A 21,510-nucleotide genomic window follows, 5' to 3' on the forward strand; every position below is an offset into this window, starting at 1 on the left:
TGTTTGTAGCCGGAAGATTGCTACTCCCATAGATCTGCTACTAGACTGTTGGCCCAGAGTACTCTCCCAGGAAGGTCTGTGTGGCTTTGCCTCTCTATAGCCACTACGTTAATAGTTGCCACCATTCAGGCACTGATACTGATCGGATGGCTAAGGGTACACCTTTATGTAAGTCTGTGCTGTCTTTACCACTCTCCAGGCAATAAGAACTTCTATAGAGAACATTGTGTTCCCTAGGTGGTACTATGATAACCTTCGTGTATGCTCATAGAGAAATATCATAAATGGAGGCACACTTAAACACAGTGAAAAAAGTGTGAATTTACTGATGCAAATTACATGATCACACATACAATCACAAGTAATACATGAATAGGAAAATAAGGAAAATAAGTCTGGAGATCGTCAGCCTCTTCTTCCACGACCTCCAACACTCCTTCAACTGGGCAGAAAGACAGGAGTCCCACACTCTCTCACAGGAGGGCCTCTTCACCCTGGAAACACAAACCGAAACTGTCTCTATTTTCCGCTTGTTACAACTTGTAATAAAGTTGTTACATCTTGGCTTAACGTGTTTATGACGTATTAGAACGTTGTTACAACTTGCTATATTGGTTGTTATAACTGGTTAGGTGGTGTTAAAATTTGGTCGAACGTTGTACCAACGTCGTAGTTTCGGTGTGTGTTTGACGGGCACCACGTCGGCACCTCTTCTTCACTGTCCTGCCATCCATACACACTGTCCCCTCTGACAGTCCTGGACACAAGCTGCCATGCAGCCTATTCTACTACTAAAGCATTAATGTCCTATTGCTACATACATAAGTAAATATTGTGGTCTAACTAACCTACTCACACAAGGGGTAATGGGAGGGAAAATGATCTACCTTACATTCCTGGCTCACGACACCTGTCCCTCGATGGTGTGAGGTTCCCACGCTTCCTGAGTCGATCCTTGACGATCCAGGAACGTCCCACAGGTCCTCAGGTGTCGTGGAGCCTTCGCGTCGTCGCCGTTCCAATCCCTGAGATTCAGCTACCCCAATCCTGGTTCATCGATAGGCGCTGAGCTAATCACTATTTTCTCACACTCGCCCCTTCCACAAGGCGTTGCTCCTTGTCCTAGGCACGGTGTCGTCCTTCCAAAACCCTCAGTGGATGTGACCCGGTCACAGCTAGGCTTGCCCGCCACACCTTTTAAGGCCCCCAACGTCCAGCGTCGCCGCCCAGCGTCGTCGCCGAATATTTTCCAAGTTTGGCACTCTTTCGCTTAATAAACTTGGTTTCTTTTTGCTCCCCAGAAGCGCGGGGTCTCCAATATATCCGATGGGCTGCAATAGCCAGCACTAATCCACTAAGAAAGGCTTGTAGAGCTTCTAATCCTTGAGAGCTGACCGAGGTGCGTCCGCTCGCTTCCAAGGTCAGGTTAACTCTGACGTTGGCGCCGCCCGGGGCACTCGGTGACCTCATGGCGGGCCCTGATTGGTCGCCCGCGACCTAAGTCGGCCAATCCGCGATCGGCTAGTGTCCCTTCCAAAAGGTTATATCTGCATTAGGGGATACTCTTTCATTTTATATCAGGGTGCCAATTTCCCCTTATTTACAACTTATAATGAAACGTTCCCCCTTAACTGGCAGCCAGTCTGGTCGCCACATATATCAATAGATTCCCTGAACCTCAGAGAATCAGTAGGGAGAGCTGATATGACTCTTTAAGCCGGCAAACGAAAGAAATAGGAGAGGGCACTGTAACATATATATATATATATATATATATATATATATATATATATATATATATATATATATATATATATATATATATATATATATGTATGTATATATATATATATATATATATATATATATATATATATATATATATGTCGTACCTAATAGCCAGAACGCACTTCTCAGCCTACTATTCAAGGCCCGATTTGCCTAATAAGCCAAGTTTTCCTGAATTAATATATTTTCTCTAATTTTTTTCTTATGAAATGATAAAGCTACCCATTTCATTATGTATGAGGTCAATTTTTTTTTATTGGAGTTAAAAATAACGTAGAAATCTGACCGAACCTAACCATCCCTACCTAACCTAACCTAACCTATCTTTATATGTTAGGTTTGGTAAGGTAGCCGAAAAAGTGAGGTTAGGTTAGGTTAGGTAGGTTAGGTAGTCGAAAAAACATTAATTCATGAAACCTTAGCTTATTAGGCAAATCGGGCCTTGCATAGTAGGCTGAGAAGTGCGTTCTGGCTACTAGGTACGACATATATATATATATATATATATACATACATATATATATATATATATATATATATATATATATATATATATATATATATACATACATATATATATATATATATATATATATATATATATATATATATATATATATATATATATATATTTTGTATTTGATTGTTATAAGATATACATGGGTTGATACAAAAATAATACAAAAAGTGCCTAAAGGTTATGGATCTCTTGAAAAACGCGATAATGGGAAACACTGATGAATGTCACAGACGGGTTCGATCATTGTTGCAAGTCAAACACTTCTTCGAATTCCTCTGAAGTTGGACTAGTGCCCAAGACGCAACAAGCATTTCCCCTCTGAATCACAACACTGAGACGCTAGAACAAGAAACTTTTTGCTCTCTGGTCTTTTGTAGCGCTGATCAATTTGTCCCCCTATTCCTACAAGAACTTCAATGCACATTTTCCCCACGATCCGAGAGTCTCCGAGCCGATCGGAACAAAGCTGTAGCAGTGTGCCAGACCTCTGTATTTAATAATTTTCTGTGATTCCCTGAAAGAAGCAGCATCACCCCTTTCACGTGGTCTGTAGTGAAGGTAGGTACTGGCCAGTGTGGCAGCGCATGTGTAGTCCCACACCACTTGCTTACCATCCTTCCAAGGAAGCAAGGTGACCCCATCTGGGCGCTTCTGAGGGTCGTTAGATCTGATTAAGTGTGGTTCTCTTTGTGCTGGGCAGCGGGCTGTGGTGAGGATCCTCTTGATGATGTCGTTGACTTCTTCAAGTCTTGCAATCCTACTCTGTGATTTACGACATACCAGACCATGACGACCATATTGGTCTGCCATCGCAGTTTCGCAGATGCACCTATGTTCGGTGAGGATGGGGGCGGTAAGGCGAAGGGTAACTTCAATGAGAGTGTCATGATTGAGGCGAGTTCCCAGGGCTGCATTGGGCACAGCAAATAAAAAATCCCCGGCGTGGGGTGCTGTTACCATTAGGAGGCGGGCTTTGTTTTCATCCTCAGCGTTGTCAATCATTGCTGTGACAGTCTTTTCCATTATGGTGCTATCCCAGTGAGCCTGCTTGTGGTCTTTTGGGACTTGTGGTCGGGGTTGAGGGTGTGCAATGGTGTCCCATTGTCTGGCTGCTTCGATGAACGTTTGATCATGTGTTCCCGCTGTCTCTCATACGCTCTGGTAGGATCTGCCCTACCAATTCGTTGGCTGCTGTACATGAGGATAAGAATGCTGGAAGTGCTACCTCAATTGCCTTTCGTATGTCTATCGCCCAAAATCTCACTGGTAGTGTTGCTTGGTCCCACTGACTGTCATCTAAATCTAGGTTGAGCGCCTTCCTGAATATTGACTTGAGGAGCTCATCACATTGATTTAGAAATGGGTTGCCAAAAGTGGGTGCACGCCTTAAGAAGTATGTTAGCCTGGGCAAGGTGAGGCACTTTGTGAGAAGGTAGAGGGCATCGTGGGAGTCCAAGTCCTCTAGTCTCGTTTCCATCCTCTTTAGGTTGTTAAACTTTTCGTCAAGGACTGCAGCAATGACACTGTGGCCCAGAGGTGCTCCAAGTAGTGTGCTGTCGGTGGGTTTAATGGCTGAGGCTTCTGGTAAAACTGATTTCACTGCACTAATGACTACCTCACTGGATGCAATAATTTCGCACTTGGAGGGGTTAAGAACGAGACCCATGGACTCCCCCCGTGTCTTCACACCCTGCAGGTCTTACAGCAGGGAGTCTTGTGTGCCTGCCAGAGTGCCATCATCCAGGAACCAGATGTTGAGCTCACTGGACAGTCTGGTTTTGTAATTTCTAGACTCGCTATGCAACAGAGGAAGGGTGCAAGTGGATCTCCCTGTTGATTTCCCTCTGCTGAGGTGACTTCATGTTTTCCAAACAGGAGGGTTGAGTCTTTGCTGTAGCCTGCTGACACAAACGGGAGAATGCTTGGGCAATGTTCCTGGACTGTGGTGAGGATTGCTTCCCTTTTGACCGAGTTGAAAGCGTTTTTAAAATTTAATTTTACTACTGCGCCGCTGCTTCACAGCCTTGGGGGACTCCAAACCCCAGCTGGTTGGGTTGCAGCATGGTGGCTGCTTCCATTCGGATACTTCTGACAACAGCCCTTGCAACTAGGCGGCGAAGGGTATTACCAATGGCAATGGGTCTGGTGCCAATAGGTAACAGACCTATTATATATTTATGTCAATTGTCACCCACAGTACCGTGGATAGTAACATTTCATTCCCCTGGGCAAAAGGAACGTCGGACAGCATTAGAGACCCGTGTTCTATTGTCTGGCCAACGAGCTACCCACACTAAGGACAGATTTCTGAGGCACAAACCGCTGCCCGAAATTGAATGTTAAGCCACCCAGACAATAGTGGCTAGCCCGTGGCCCAGACCATAGTGGCTAGCCCGTGGCCCAGACCATAGTGGCTAGCCCGTGGCCCAGACCATAGTGGCTAGCCCGTGGACCAGACCATAGTGGCAAGCCCGTGGCCCAGACCATAGTGGCAAGCCCGTGGACCAGACCATAGTGGCTAGCCCGTGGCCCAGACCATAGTGGCTAGCCCGTGGCCCAGACCATAGTGGCTAGCCCGTGGCCCAGACCATAGTGGCTAGCCCGTGGCCCAGACCATAGTGGCAAGCCCGTGGACCAGACCATAGTGACTAGCCCGTGTCCCAGACCATAGTGGCTAGCCCGTGAACCAGACCTTAGTGGCAAGTCCGTGTCCCAGACCATAGTGGCTAGCCCGTGGACCAGACCTTAGTGGCAAGCCCGTGGACCAGACCATAGTGGCTAGCCCGTGGCCCAGACCATAGTGACTAGCCCGTGGACCAGACCATAGTGGCTAGCCCGTGTCCCAGACCTTAGTGGCAAGTCCGTGTCCCAGACCATAGTGGCAAGCCCTTGGCCCAGACCATAGTGACTAGCCCGTGGACCAGACCATAGTGGCAAGTCCGTGTCCCAGACCATAGTGGCTAGCCCGTGGACCAGACCATAGTGACTAGCCCGTGGCCCAGACCATAGTGGCTAGCCCGTGGACCAGACCATAGTGACTAGCCCGTGTCCCAGACCATAGTGACTAGCCCGTGTCCCAGACCATAGTGGCTAGCCCGTGGACCAGACCATAGTGACTAGCCCGTGTCCCAGACCATAGTGACTAGCCCGTGTCCCAGACCATAGTGGCTAGCCCGTGTCCCAGACCATAGTGGCTAGCCCGTGGACCAGACCATAGTGACTAGCCCGTGTCCCAGACCATAGTGACTAGCCCGTGTCCCAGACCATAGTGGCTAGCCCGTGGACCAGACCATAGTGACTAGCCCGTGTCCCAGACCATAGTGGCTAGCCCGTGGCCCAGACCATAGTGGCTAGCCCGTGGACCAGACCATAGTGACTAGCCCGTGTCCCAGACCATAGTGACTAGCCCGTGTCCCAGACCATAGTGGCTAGCCCGTGTCCCAGACCATAGTGACTAGCCCGTGTCCCAGACCATAGTGGCTAGCCCGTGTCCCAGACCATAGTGGCTAGCCCGTGGCCCAGACAATAAAGCACTCGTCTATCATGTTGGAGGGCGCGTGTTCGAGGCTGCCTTTGCCCTGGTGAATGAACTGTTACTATCCACAGTATTGTGGTTGACAATTTACATATATGACCTCTATATAGAGGTCTAGGCCTAGACCCCCTCCCAATGGCAGCCCCTGAGCTATGTGTGTAGTAGTATATTACAATATTTGTACACATCATATCTTACCTGAATATTAAGCTTGATTTTACACGGCATATCTTATCTGAAAATTAAGCTTGCTTGTATTCAGGAAATCTTATCTGATAAAAGTTTGCTTGTACACAGCAAACCTTCCCTGAATATTTAGCTTGTTTATTCACATCCTATTTAATATTAAGCTTGCGTGTGCACATAAACATTACATGAATATTAAGCTTGATTAACACAGCAAATCTTACCGGAATATTAAGCTTGATGTACACAGCAAAACTTACCTGAATATTAAGCGTGGTGCAAATTGGGATGTTCAAAACACTTATTGATAGCTCAAAGTCTCCGGTGTATCTGGAAAATTCAGTGAAAGAAAGTTGTACATACTAAAGCATTTGTTTAAAAGAAAGTTCATTTTATTATTCTTGCTAAAAAAAACTCAATATGTCACAATATATTGCAATAACTATAAGATCATATAAGGTAAATAAAAGGTACAAATTATACAATTTATTGAATGTTGCAAAAGCCACAAATACTTGTGTATTTTCTGGAATAATTCAAAATTAAATATACTTAGTATCTATAAACAAGTGATTCATACCTTTCTATGGACCATGGACTCTTTAGACTAATGAAATCTGTGAGAATTCTCCCCAGACATATGCACATAAACACACACAAACGTACACAATAATTCCATCAATCTTTTCTGGTATGTCTTTTTACACATTTCAACAATAAACAAATGTTTTGACTTCTCTGCATTAAAGTTAAGATAATAATAAAACTAATTTAAAGCTGATTTTAACACCTTTCTTTCATTGGCCTTCTATACAGACAGTGATAATTTCAGAAGAAAAAATTTATATTTTCAATCAGCGTTACAAAAAATCAAAATAAAACAATCATTTAAATTTAAAATTTAAATTAAATTAATTTAAATTAATTATTTATGTGAAAACCAAGAAAATAACTGTTATACTAAACTAATTTCTTTCGTTAAGGCAAGTTTGTAATTATTGTTATGTCAGAATAATTTACCTACGTTTGAAACAAAAAAAAAATTTACGTCCATTTTTATATATACGGGGAGCAGCTAAAACGTCAAGAAAACATATAATACAATACTCAACATTGTCGTATACTTACCTAAATTAACCTAAAATAGATTTTATATAATGATTGTGTTTTACAACTCTCACAAAACACTTGAAAGTATTCAATTGTGTATGTTAATCCATTGTTAACTGTGCCCAACCTAGCACAGATGATCACAGTTTACTATTAACATATTCAGTCGATTTCAGGATCTCATAATTTCAGCTATGTTTGAAACACAGGCGAGGGTAGTAAGGGAGGTGTAACCTGAATTTATTGTTCTTCCCATGATGATGTTAAGATGTACGTGAGTGTAAGGTTTTCGCTTTTTCCAGACTGTAATTGCGTGCAACATCCCCAATGTGCATATGGCAGACGCTTCACAAAGCTGTGGGAGTCCAGCAAGTACGAGAACAAGCGTACAGGGCCTGGGTGCATATTCGAATAAGAGTCTTTGGGGGGGGGGGGGGGTGACTATTTCGACGCCATCTGTTGAGTTAACGCGACGCAAATTCTTTTAGGAAGGAAGGTGTGACGATGTTAACGCCATCAATTGAGCGCACCCGCTCCCGTTTTCTGTTTTCCTCATGGAAGGCTGTGATCTAATAGACCCCTCTGTAGCTTCTTTCTTATTAACCCCATTTGCACTCGTCGGAAGTGATGTGGAGGGTATCTTGGTCGACAGTTCTCCCTCTCCAGACTCTCTAGACTCCAGAACCGAAGCACTGGAGTAGAGTAACCTTGATTACAGAGCTAGAGTAGGACCCCATGTGCAAGCATTCGCAGATACCATAGAGACCAGTTAGAAGGCCGGTGACCAGAACTTCTGGAAGGACAAGGTAACTGTCATGAAGAGATACGACAGCAAAGCGACACCCAGGGAATTTCAGGTAGGAGACCTAGTACTGGTATGTTCTCCACAGTAACAGGGAGCATGAGTACCAAATGTATGGGTCCTTACCCCTGTTCTCAAGAAAGTTAACACTTTCCTTAGCATTCAAGACAGAAAAAAGAAGCAGATGTTGGAACACATAAATATGGTGAAGCTGTATCAGGGACGGGACATTCGCCAATTTATGACAGTAGTCTCAGGAGTACAAGACCTGGACCTCTTTTATCCTTTTAGGACATGTGGTTGGTGGAGGATGAATTGTGGGAACCGACCTGTGAGATTTATATTTATTTAATTTATATGAATTTATATTTACGTTAATTTATATACTTCGATAGCAATTTGTATAATGATAAGTGGACTGTATTTCTGCAATAATCTCTTAATCTCACAAATCGATCCTCTACACATTAGGGGGGGTTATTAAATTAATATATATGCAGCCAATCAAACTACAGAAATAGACTACATACTATTAAACATTGAAGAGGTTCCTTATCTTATAGTACAGCAGGTTAGTCCACCAGGTATAACTAGGGTGTAGACACCAAATTATCCTCTTTGAGGTAGCTTCCATATCACCCAGTAACTGGTGCACAAATCCTTCCTCGTCTTGACCTGTCAAAAGTGCGCTAGCTGTGAAGCCAGAATCCTATATATGACAAGTATATCAGAGAAAACAGTACATGGAACATGAAGACCTGGCTTAATTACCTTTAGTTTGAGGCTTCCATGTGATCTAACCGGGTCACCCTATATCCTGACATTAATGGCCACTAATGATAAATAATGGGTTTCGGAAAGAACACTTAACTTGATTTGTTGACAGCGTGTTGACAGATGGTACACTTTGGTATCCATAACACTACGTCCAAGTAAAATTAACAGGAGCCGAATTTGCTCCCGTGTGAGCCTCTGGTCTCGTATAAACAATGGCTGCCCTCCTTCCCCACTGACGCCTGGCCTACTTTGTCCAGATTTCAGAAAGTGATAGAAGGGTCACATTTACTCTACTTTAATATTGATAATTAAGTTAATTTATATAAGATGTTTTTATGATGGTAAAGTCCAAAGACTAATGTATTTAAGAACAATTCCCAGCAGAATAGCTGGTGAATTATAATAGTATGTGGTGATGATATCCCGTTTTCTATAGACGGTAATTCCACTACAAGTTACGTTTTCTATGGGTAACTTGCTTATACAACAGCAATTATCTGTATGATTATTAAATGGTGTCGGATTTTCCGACATAATTCCCCAGGGGGCTGCTCACGGGTCGAAGTCCTCTTTAGAACAGACGAACACCGATACTCCTCCTTCGAATTATTTGATTAATTTGATGTTAGTAGTTAGTAATCACACATTTGTGTGTCTGTTCGTACAGGACGGATGTCCCGTACTAGAGTTGCAAGGGTTAGAAGTCTAATGCGATTTCATTTCCCTGTCAACTCTTGAAAGGCTAATATTCAAGCCTTATTACATATTATTTAACCCAGAAGACTGAATGTGATCAAGTACTACAGTCAAGTATGATTCAGGGACTGCAGTGAGATCAGTGACATTAGATATAACTTGAAGTTTCTTCAGGTAACTGGTCACTGATATATAAACACTGAGGCCCATGGAATACATCTTGATTAAATAATAAATGTATCAAATCAGTCATCAGATTTATTAGGGTTTAATTTAGTTAATTGATTCAGAAGATTGAATAGCTCATCATTAAAGTAAAGTATGGTTCTGAGACTGCAGTGGGTTCAGTGACATTGGTCGCAGTGACTTGTAGCTGTTTTAGGCTACTGTTCACTGATTTGCCACTGAGGCCTCATGAACTCATCTTCAGCTTCAAATGATGATACTAACATCAACCTCTGTTACTATAGTCAGCTGTAATCTCCTTAGTATAATGCTACTGGAGAAATATAATCAGCTGACAAATTTAGATTTCTACTGGTATTGTTTATCTGCAGGCATAGGTCTCCTCAGGCTTGATACTGGGCCTGAGAGTAATTTACCTCCTGCAGAGTTTAACATGGTTATACCCTGATATTTAGTAGGGCTACCGATGAATCGATGGCAATAGTCTGTCCCTACAAGGAGACCGAAGTCGTTGAGGTGATCAGACTTAATATTATCTGCCAATTTTATTCCTCTATTTCTCAGGAATTTGGCTGTTGCTCGCAGACCTTGAACTTGTAGGTCTACTGGTATTTTGTCCACCACAATGGCTTGTACTCGACAGACGTACCTGCCTAAGCGTACTGATGGTTGTACCACCTGGTAGACTTGAGGTCCTGCATCTGTTACAAACCCTGAGATGTTGAATGACATCTGGGCTACAGGCCTTAATTGTAATTCATCTGCCAACTTTTTAGTGATATATGTTCTTTGGGATCCTTGGTCAAACAACCCACGGGTATGGACCTTGGCCCTCTTATTCAGGATGGTAATTTGGGCAGTAGGCAAAGTCGTATTACCTTTAGACTTTGCCGATTGGACACTCTTTGTTTGTTGCACCTTGCAGTACTGTACTGTGGTGGGAATGCTATCTTCCACCTTGGGTCTTGAATACGTTAATTTCGTATATTTGCACAGTGCTGCATGGTGCCTACCTCTTCTACACCTGTTACAGGTGTTGAATTGGGTATCACAATAGTCTATGTTGTGTGACTTGAGACACCTCGAACATCTCCCTAATTCCTGGAGTCGCTCAATACGAGTGTCTCTGGTTGGATAATTAGCACAACAGTATGTTGAATGTTTCTTTTTGCAGAACATACATGTCCCCCAGCCTACTGCACGTTTGGAAGTTACCGGTTTGGGTGAACTAGTAACAGTAGGCTTGGAGGATGCTGCTGCATTGTCAGATTTTCTGCAAATTGATGTTTGAGTAATTGGTTGATGTTTATTTGGGGTGGTTGTTTTACCCTTTAATTGACTCTTATTTTCTATTTCTGAAGGCTTGCAAGAGGCTTTAACTTCCTCATTTGCTCGTCGTTTGTTTATGATGGAATGTAAACCTTCAGTGATGTCCTGTACTGTCAGGATGGTGTTATGTTGATGTGCATATAATTCATCTAGTATATCGCTGGACAATTTTCGTTGAAGGACTACTTTGGTCATCCATTCACTAGTAGTTATATCAACCTTAAGTCTGAATGTTCTTAGTAGTGACTCAAACTCCATGCTGAAGGATTGTAATGAGTCAGCAGTCTGATCAGGTTGAGGTAAATCCAGCAATTGTAGTACTAGATGTATGACAGTTTTCTCATTGCCAGCATTATCCCTAGGAGGCTGGACTGGGAAATTAGTGCTGTCGCTATTTTCATTTACATTTTCTACTACTGGTTCAGCTTCACCTCTAGTTTGGAGGCATGTTAACTTAGTAGCCTCAGGTATTGGGTTTTCAGAAACCACAGAGACTGTGGATAAATTGTCTGAGAACTGCTTAATTTCTGGTGGTATAATATTAGGTGAAGCTGTAGTGAGTGAAGCTTTACTGGGTGAAGCTTTATCCTTGTTGATTAAAGGATCTAATCTGGCTTTACATTTATTCTCAAAAAGATCCAGATCATCCATAACATTATCTACTTTATTTGGTGTACTTGCTATTTGTTCTGATTCAATTATCCTGTGTAAATGTTCCAACCTGCCTTGAGTTTCTTCTTCATATTGTGCTAGGTCAGACAGGAATGGTTCCACATCTTCAACTACTATGTCGTCGTCGTGGACCTGATTTTGGTAAGATTTCCTATTTGCTTTCAATATATGCAATTGGGTTTGAATCTGCAACAGTGGTATTTTCAACCGACGATAATTAATTACAGGCTCATATAACAACTGTTCATATTGGTTGAGATCTCTTGTTAGTTGGCGTTTGCTTGATATTAAAGCACGCTTTGCTTTCTGTGGATTAGTCATGGTGACTTGTTAATTGGGCACCACTGGCTCATAAATTGTGAGCAAGTACTAATGGTAGCCTAGGGTAAAATGCACTCACTAGGCAATAATCCTACCTCTACTAGAGGTTAGCACTTAAAATTAATACACATTATATATATACAATCATCCACACTAATGATTTGAGTGATAAACCAGTGTCATTGGAAGTACCTTTAGGTTAGCTCTTCTATATCACCCTAGGATGGAATTGACACTAATTAATCACTCAAAGGTGTAATGATCATAAGTAAATTATTATATACACAACTCAACTCGAGTTGATAAAAATTACACCCAAAATAGGGTCTGGACCATTCATTAATGGTGTTAGGTTGTTCAATATAGTACAACTGACTATGGTAATAATGGGACAAGGATGAACGATAATAGTTCAACTAGTCAATGGTTAATATCCTACCCTGTTGTGGGTTGGCAATTAGTAAATATTATACTGTGATCACTAGTGCAATATATATTAAATGATTCTCTATTTTGGAGAAATAATATACACAATTATTGATAATAGCCTCTTAATTGCCTCTATGAAACTTCTTATATTATCTAGAAGTATTAAATGTTATTAGTGACCTCGCGAAATAAACTCCACAAAATTCGTAGAATCACGCGACACCACAGCCACTACATTTGGCTGGCTTCAATATTAGCGCTGTCATTTCACGAAATAACACGCCACCAAATATCTGTGGGTGTGCATGAAACCGCTGACGAAGCTGAACTGGGCTGAGGGAGGCTCCTGAGCTCCCACGAGGCAATGCCGCTGTCTTGACTGGCTTTGTTTAAATAACACTGCACTAGTATATTTAATGAATCCACTGGTTTGGTTAACTGGTTCATCCGGTACTAAGATGACCAAATGTGGGTTCATAGGATCAAATAATCCGTCATCCGGTTCGAAGATGACCAAATAATGTGGGAACCGACCTGTGAGATTTATATTTATTTAATTTATATGAATTTATATTTACGTTAATTTATATACTTCGATAGCAATTTGTATAATGATAAGTGGACTGTATTTCTGCAATAATCTCTTAATCTCACAAATCGATCCTCTACACATTAGGGGGGGTTATTAAATTAATATATATGCAGCCAATCAAACTACAGAAATAGACTACATACTATTAAACATTGAAGAGGTTCCTTATCTTATAGTACAGCAGGTTAGTCCACCAGGTATAACTAGGGTGTAGACACCAAATTATCCTCTTTGAGGTAGCTTCCATATCACCCAGTAACTGGTGCACAAATCCTTCCTCGTCTTGACCTGTCAAAAGTGCGCTAGCTGTGAAGCCAGAATCCTATATATGACAAGTATATCAGAGAAAACAGTACATGGAACATGAAGACCTGGCTTAATTACCTTTAGTTTGAGGCTTCCATGTGATCTAACCGGGTCACCCTATATCCTGACATTAATGGCCACTAATGATAAATAATGGGTTTCGGAAAGAACACTTAACTTGATTTGTTGACAGCGTGTTGACAGATGGTACACTTTGGTATCCATAACACTACGTCCAAGTAAAATTAACAGGAGCCGAATTTGCTCCCGTGTGAGCCTCTGGTCTCGTATAAACAATGGCTGCCCTCCTTCCCCACTGACGCCTGGCCTACTTTGTCCAGATTTCAGAAAGTGATAGAAGGGTCACATTTACTCTACTTTAATATTGATAATTAAGTTAATTTATATAAGATGTTTTTATGATGGTAAAGTCCAAAGACTAATGTATTTAAGAACAATTCCCAGCAGAATAGCTGGTGAATTATAATAGTATGTGGTGATGATATCCCGTTTTCTATAGACGGTAATTCCACTACAAGTTACGTTTTCTATGGGTAACTTGCTTATACAACAGCAATTATCTGTATGATTATTAAATGGTGTCGGATTTTCCGACATGAATCGCCCCTAAGAACAGCACCGTAGAAGCCGTCGTTCAGTACCCAACCCTTTCAACACTTATGAAGGTGCTGCAGGTCCTTGGTATGGCTGGATTGTACCATAAGTTTGTTCCTTACATCTCAACTATTGCAGTGTCTTTGACAAATGTCTTGAAGAAGGGAGCAGAGTACATGTGGACCAAAGACAATCAGTTTGCTTTTGAAAGCCTAATAGCCATTCTGATATCATCTCCCACTTTAGTGGGCCAGCTAGAGGCTTAGGGCCCGCACAGGAATATCCCTGCCCCCCCCCCCACCCCCAAACAAATACATCTCCCACTCTCATGTCGCCTAATTTTAATGGGAGATTCATGTTAACCGTTGATACTTCAGATTACGGCATCGGGTCAGTGTTATTACAGAATGTTGCTAAAGGGGTAGAACACCCTGTGGCTTATTAGTCCAGGAAATTAAGTGATTGTCAACTGAATTATTCCTTGATAGAGAAAGAAACATTGGCCCTGGTGAGCGCTGTACAACACAGATCCGTCACAAGAATCTGAGGTTAACCAGGTGGACTCTACATCTCCAGCACTAAGCACTTTGTATTGAACATTAAAGACGACGTCGACGCCATCTGTTCAGAGTACCCGACCCCAATTCTTTTAGGAGAGGAGGTGTGACGAATTCAATGCCATCTGTTGAATGCACCCGCCCCCATTTTCTGTTCCCCGGTGGAAGGCTGTGATCTATTAGTCCCCTGAGTAGTTTCTTTTTTACTAACCCAATTTGTGCTCCTCACAAGTGATGTGGAGGTTATCGTGGTCGACAAAAATCAGTTCACCCAAAACTGTCCTGACCTCGCGACGTGTTACAGTGGGAACAAGTGGGAGAGTCGGTGGAGACTGTGAGTTGTCTATGATACTTAGCGAAGTATTGGCGATTGGACTGATGTGTCCCTTGATGGACAAGTTGAGTTACGAGATGGAAGTACTGTCCGTCTGTTAAAGCTTGTTATACGCCTGTGTGGAGACCCCTGCCAGTGTGTTGCTGGAGACCCCTGCCAGCGTGTTGTTGGAGACCCCTGCCAGCGTGTTGCTGGAGACCCCTGCCAGTGTGTTGCTGGAGACCTCTGCCAGTGTGTTGCTGGAGACGCCTGCCAGCGTGTTGCTGGAGACCTCTGCCAGTGTGTTGCTGGAGACCCCTGCCAGCGTGTTGCTGGAGACCCCTGCCAGCGTGTTGCTGGAGACCCCTGCCAGTGTGTTGCTGGAGACCTCTGCCAGCGTGTTGATGGAGACCCCTGCCAGTGTGTTGCTGGAGACCTCTGCCAGCGTGTTGATGGAGACCCCTGCCAGTGTGTTGCTGGAGACCTCTGCCAGCGTGTTGATGGAGACCCCTGCCAGTGTGTTGATGGAGACCTCTGCCAGCGTGTTGCTGGAGACCTCTGCCAGTGTGTTGATGGAGACCTCTGCCAGCGTGTTGCTGGAGACCTTTGCCAGTGTGTTGCTGGAGACCTCTGCCAGTGTGTTGCTGGAGACCTCTGCAAGTGTGTTGCTGGAGACCTCTGCCAGTGTGTTGCTGGAGACCTCTGCAAGTGTGTTGCTGGAGACCCCTGCCAGTGTGTTGCTGGAGACCTCTGCCAGTGTGTTGCTGGAGACCCCTGCCAGTGTGTTGCTGGAGACCTCTGCCAGCGTGTTGATGGAGACCCCTGCCAGTGTGTTGCTGGAGACCTCTGCCAGTGTGTTGATGGAGACCTCTGCCAGCGTGTTGCTGGAGACCTCTGCCAGTGTGTTGATGGAGACCTCTGCCAGTGTGTTGATGGAGACCTCTGCCAGCGTGTTGCTGGAGACCTCTGCCAGTGTGTTGCTGGAGACCTCTGCAAGTGTGTTGCTGGAGACCTCTGCAAGTGTGTTGCTGGAGACCTCTGCCAGTGTGTTGCTGGAGACCTCTGCAAGTGTGTTGCTGGAGACCCCTGCCAGTGTGTTGCTGGAGACCTCTGCAAGTGTGTTGCTGGAGACCTCTGCCAGTGTGTTGCTGGAGACCTCTGCAAGTGTGTTGCTGGAGACCCCTGCCAGTGTGTTGCTGGAGACCTCTGCCAGTGTGTTGATGGAGACCTCTGCCAGCGTGTTGCTGGAGACCTCTGCCAGCGTGTTGCTGGAGACCTCTGCCAGCGTGTTGCTGGAGACCTCTGCCAGCGTGTTGCTGGAGACCTCTGCCAGTGTGTTGCTGGAGACCTCTGCCAGTGTGTTGCTGGAGACCTCTGCCAGCGTGTTGCTGGAGACCTCTGCCAGTGTGTTGATGGAGACCTCTGCCAGCGTGTTGCTGGAGACCTCTGCCAGTGTGTTGCTGGAGACCTCTGCCAGTGTGTTGCTGGAGACCTCTGCCAGTGTGTTGCTGGAGACCTCTGCCAGCGTGTTGCTGGAGACCTCTGCCAGTGTGTTGATGGAGACCTCTGCCAGCGTGTTGCTGGAGACCTCTGCCAGTGTGTTGATGGAGACCTCTGCCAGCGTGTTGCTGGAGACCTCTGCCAGTGTGTTGCTGGAGACCTCTGCCAGTGTGTTGCTGGAGACCTCTGCCAGTGTGTTGCTGGAGACCTCTGCAAGTGTGTTGCTGGAGACCCCTGCCAGTGTGTTGCTGGAGACCTCTGCCAGTGTGTTGCTGGAGACCTCTGCCAGTGTGTTGCTGGAGACCTCTGCCAGTGTGTTGCTGGAGACCTCTGCCAGCGTGTTGCTGGAGACCTCTGCAAGTGTGTTGCTGGAGAGTAGAAGTGGTGTCTTAGCACCGTGACGATACTGTGTAGGACTGACCCATGATTTACTGACAAAGGTGAACTCGCCGGCGTGAGGATCATAAAAGTCAGACTCGGGGAAGGAACCTTGAGTGGTGTATGAGAGAGGCCAGAAGTGGACTCACTGGGAAAGAAGACTGCAGACGTTTTATAGTGTCCTGCAAAAGTGACATCTGCAGTCTTATATCATGTACATATGTGTATATATAGTTAAGAGGCACACTTGGTGATGATTCTGTTTAGCGTTGTTAACCCCCCTTTTCCTTTAGACTGATTATTACTGCTAGTTCCTAATAACTTGCCTATGACTCGGGGTGGGATTAAGTAGGAAGAGGCATTTGAGCTTCATATACAGTTTGATAAGTATAGAACCCGGTTACTGGCTAAGTGAGGCCGTAACAGGTGCTCGCTTCTTAGACCTGTTTCACCTGGTCCTGATCCACATTGATGGCACGAATCTCCTCAACGCAAGTGTTGCCCTCTAAGGCACTCCTAAGGTCCTCATCACTCTTATAGTTTAGTGATTAATAGGCAACTCTGTGTTCATGACACCTGTGGCTGAAGGCTTAAGTACGAGTAATGGCAGAATTTAGAAGCGGTTCAACAGAGACACTTCATAAATCTTAACAGTAGTTTATTTACACTTAACCACTGATACAATGGGTGCTTCATTTACTCTAGATTGCCGTCAGCAAGGCTATTATCGCATTAGAAAGACTCTTGAGGTCTAACTACGATTCCGATCAACTCGTGAACAAAACCTAGCTTAACACGATTGATACTAGCAATCGTGTTAAGTCACTTACTCACAATCACAATAAGTCACAATCAGTAACTCGGCATACCTAACAGTGCCGGTGTGCTAAGGGCCACAGGAGTTCCAAACAGAATACTCTGGCAATAATCATATCAGCAGCAGGCTGATTTAGTTGTAGGTTGGAGACATTAGGCGATATTGGAGTGTCATCAGTTGGTAGCAGCCTATGAGGTTGTATTTTTTCTAACTATTCCTGTATGTATATTGTGTATGTTCTATTATATTAAATGTTACATTGTTAGCTGGCTTTTGCTCTTGTCCCGGTGAGGCTTCTAGGCTAGAGAGAAAGACACGGCTATAACCTGGGTGATTGTGGGCTACAACTAACTAAGGAGGATTGCGAGATCATCCCACAGTAAGGAGAGTGCGGGGAGTCATAGCGGCTCAAGAGCGGGTGTGTACTCATGAGAATTAGGTACTGTTAGCCGTAACCATGAATAAGGTGACGCTGAACCCCTCTCCTAGAATCAGAGACTTACCAGGGTGATCTGCTAAATAAATAATAGGTAGCCCGTGTGACCACAGGGAGATATGCTCTCTCTCTCGCGGGACGACCCTCAGGACGGGATGGAGAAGGTGCAAACATTTAAAGAGTCAGGCAATCCTGAAGATTTAGAAGGTTACACCAAAGAGCAGGTAAAGCAGATAGCGGAGAAATGTGGCGTCAAGGTGAAGTCATCTAAGGTGGACAGAATGAACGATGAGATCTTTAGACAGTTGAGAGCTAGGAAGGAAGCGGCAGAGCAAGGAGCTCAGAAAGGAGCTGATAATAGGAAGGAAGATGATGACAAGATAAAGTAAGATCCCAAGGATCAAGTAGTAGTAGTAGTAGTAGTAGTAGTAGTAGCCGCAGTAGCAGGAGTAGCCGGAAGAGTAGCTTGGAAAGATTTTAGCTAGAGCTTCAAATGCAACAAGAATATGAATGTGAAGAGAGGCAATTCCAATTGGAGAAGTTGAGGCTAGAACTTGAGATGAAAAGTGAAGCAGAAAAAAAGAGAACTAAACTAGAGGTCGAAAAAGAGAAAATCTGAATACAAGAATTGGAGTTAGAACAAGAAAAAAAAAGGAGAAAACCAGAATATTGGGACTGTAGTTGGAACAAGAGAAAGACCAAATCAAATGGAAATAGCGAAAAAATCTTTGGCAGAGCATAGGATTGTGCGTGGGTTGCCAGAGTGCACCACCCATGTGTCACACCTACACGATAATAGGGGAGAGGGAGAAAGATATTCCACTGTTCGTGCCGGAAGAGTCAGAGAGCTTCTTCGAATATTTTGAGAAGATAGCCAACACGAGACAGTGGCCACAAGAGGAGTGGACTCAATTGGTACAATTACAGTTGACCGACGATGCCAGAGAGGCAAATACCCAGTTGTCTTTCTAAGAATGCCAAGATTACTGGACCGTGAAGAGCAGCGTGTTGCGCACATTTCTGTTAACGCCTGAAGCATACAGAAAACGCTTCAGAGAAATAAGGAAGGCTCCTGCAAGTACGTTCCCTGAGACTGTGAGAGACTTGGGAGGACGGTTCCAGAGGTGGATAGAAGATGTCGGTGTAGAATCGTATGATGAGTTCAAACAGTTGATGATTATGGAGAAACTTCTGGAAATGATGCTCCCTGAGACGAAATTTAAGATACAAGGAGGCAGGATTGAAGGATGTAAGAGATGCAGCCGATAGGGCGCATAAGATTACAGAGGCTTATCGCAGCTTGAAGGAAAGCACAATGAAAAGTGTTGTGAGAAGTGATGAGGGCAGACCAAGGGAAGCTTGGAGTGAGAAAAAGTTTGATAGATGGACAAATAAACGAATGTATCCAAAAACTCAGAAAAGGAGGTCATATTATTCTTCCGAAAATGAGGATGAAGGAGTTTACCACCAAAATAAGGCGTGCAAAGGACAATATGTCCTTTGCACATTATGTGAGTCTCATCCCCCCCACACACCCTCCTAGGTGTCTCTCCACACACACACACCCTCCTAGGTGTCTCCCCACACACACACACCCTCCTAGGTGTCTCCCCCCACACACACCCTCCTAGGTGTCTCCCCCCACACACACCCTCCTAGGTGTCTCCCCCCACACACACCCTCCTAGGTGTCTCCCACACACACACACTCCTAGGTGTCTGCCACACACACACCCTCCTAGGTGTCTCCCCTCCCCCCACACACACCCTCCTAGGTGTCTCCCCCATACACACACCCTCCTAGGTGTCTCCCCACACACACCCTCCTAGGTGTCTCCCACACACACACACTCTCCTAGGTGTCTCCCCTCCCCACACACACACCCTCCTAGGTGTCTCCCCCCCACACACACACACCCTCCTAGGTGTCTCCCACACACACACACTCTCCTAGGTGTCTCCCCTCCCCCCACACACACCCTCCTAGGAGTCTCCCAACACACACCCTCCTAGGTGTCTCCCCCACACACACCCTCCTAGGTGTCTCCCCACACACACCCTCCTAGGTGTCTCCCCACACACACCGTCCTAGGTGTCTCCCCTCCCCACACACACACCCTCCTAGGTGTCTCCCCTCCTAACACACACCCTCCTAGGTGCCTCTCCCACACACACCCTCCTAGGCGTCTCCCCACACACACACCCTCCTAGGTGTCTCCCCTCCCCACACACACACCCTCCTAGGTGCCTCTCCCACACACACCCTCCTAGGCGTCTCCCCACACACACACCCTCCTAGGTGTCTCCCCACACACATCCTCCTAGGTGTCTCCCACACACACACCCTCCTAGGTGTCTCCCCTCCCCACACACACACCCTCCTAGGTGCCTCTCCCACACACACCCTCCTAGGCGTCTCCCCACACACACACCCTCCTAGGTGTCTCCCCACACACATCCTCCTAGGTGTCTCCCACACACACACACCCTCCTAGGTGTCTCCCCTCCCCCCACACACACCCTCCTAGGTGTCTCCCCCATACACACACCCTCCTAGGTGTCTCCCCACACACACCCTCCTAGGTGTCTCCCACACACACACACTCTCCTAGGTGTCTCCCCTCCCCACACACACACCCTCCTAGGTGTCTCCCCCCCCACACACACACACCCTCCTAGGTGTCTCCCACACACACACACTCTCCTAGGTGTCTCCCCTCCCCCCACACACACCCTCCTAGGAGTCTCCCAACACACACCCTCCTAGGTGTCTCCCCCACACACACCCTCCTAGGTGTCTCCCCCACACACACCCTCCTAGGTGTCTCCCCACACACACCGTCCTAGGTGTCTCCCCTCCCCACACACACACCCTCCTAGGTGTCTCCCCTCCTAACACACACCCTCCTAGGTGCCTCTCCCACACACACCCTCCTAGGCGTCTCCCCACACACACACCCTCCTAGGTGTCTCCCCTCCCCACACACACACCCTCCTAGGTGCCTCTCCCACACACACCCTCCTAGGCGTCTCCCCACACACACACCCTCCTAGGTGTCTCCCCACACACATCCTCCTAGGTGTCTCCCACACACACACCCTCCTAGGTGTCTCCCCTCCCCACACACACACCTCCTAGGTGCCTCTCCCACACACACCCTCCTAGGCGTCTCCCCACACACACACCCTCCTAGGTGTCTCCCCACACACATCCTCCAAGGTGTCTCCCACACACACACACCCTCCTAGGTGTCTCCCCCACACACACCCTCCTAGGTGTCTCCCCCACACACACCCTCCTAGGTGTCTCCCCACACGCAGTCTCCCCTCCCCACACACACACCCTCCTAGGTGTCTCCCCACACACACCCTCCTAGGTGTCTCCCCACACACACCCTCCTAGGTGTCTCCCCACACACACCCTCCTAGGTGTCTCCCCATACACACCCTCCTAGGTGTCTCCCCACACACATACACCCTCCTAGGTGTCTCCCCACACACACCCTCCTAGGTGTCTCCCCCACACACCCATACCCTCCTAGGTGTCTCCCCACACACACACCCTCCTAGGTATCTCCCCCACACACACCCTCATAGGTGTCTCCCCCACACACACCCTCATAGGTGTCTCCCCTCCTCACACACA

The 21,510-nt window shown here is 45.7% G+C and overlaps 1 protein-coding gene across 2 annotated transcripts in view; it reads right to left on the reverse strand.

Annotated features, from left to right (window-relative positions):
- Window positions 1-21,510, reverse strand: part of LOC138349749 (extended synaptotagmin-3-like) — a 493,790-nt gene that overhangs the window by 415,502 nt on the left and 56,778 nt on the right. For both annotated transcript variants that reach the window (XM_069300993.1, XM_069300992.1), the window contains exon 4: window positions 6,290-6,359. In XM_069300993.1, coding sequence (XP_069157094.1) covers window positions 6,290-6,359 — 70 coding nt within the window. The remainder of the gene's footprint in view (window positions 1-6,289; window positions 6,360-21,510) is intronic.

Source organism: Procambarus clarkii, chromosome 45, assembly GCF_040958095.1.
Source record: "Procambarus clarkii isolate CNS0578487 chromosome 45, FALCON_Pclarkii_2.0, whole genome shotgun sequence".
In the NCBI taxonomy this organism is placed as follows: Eukaryota; Metazoa; Arthropoda; class Malacostraca; order Decapoda; family Cambaridae; genus Procambarus; species Procambarus clarkii.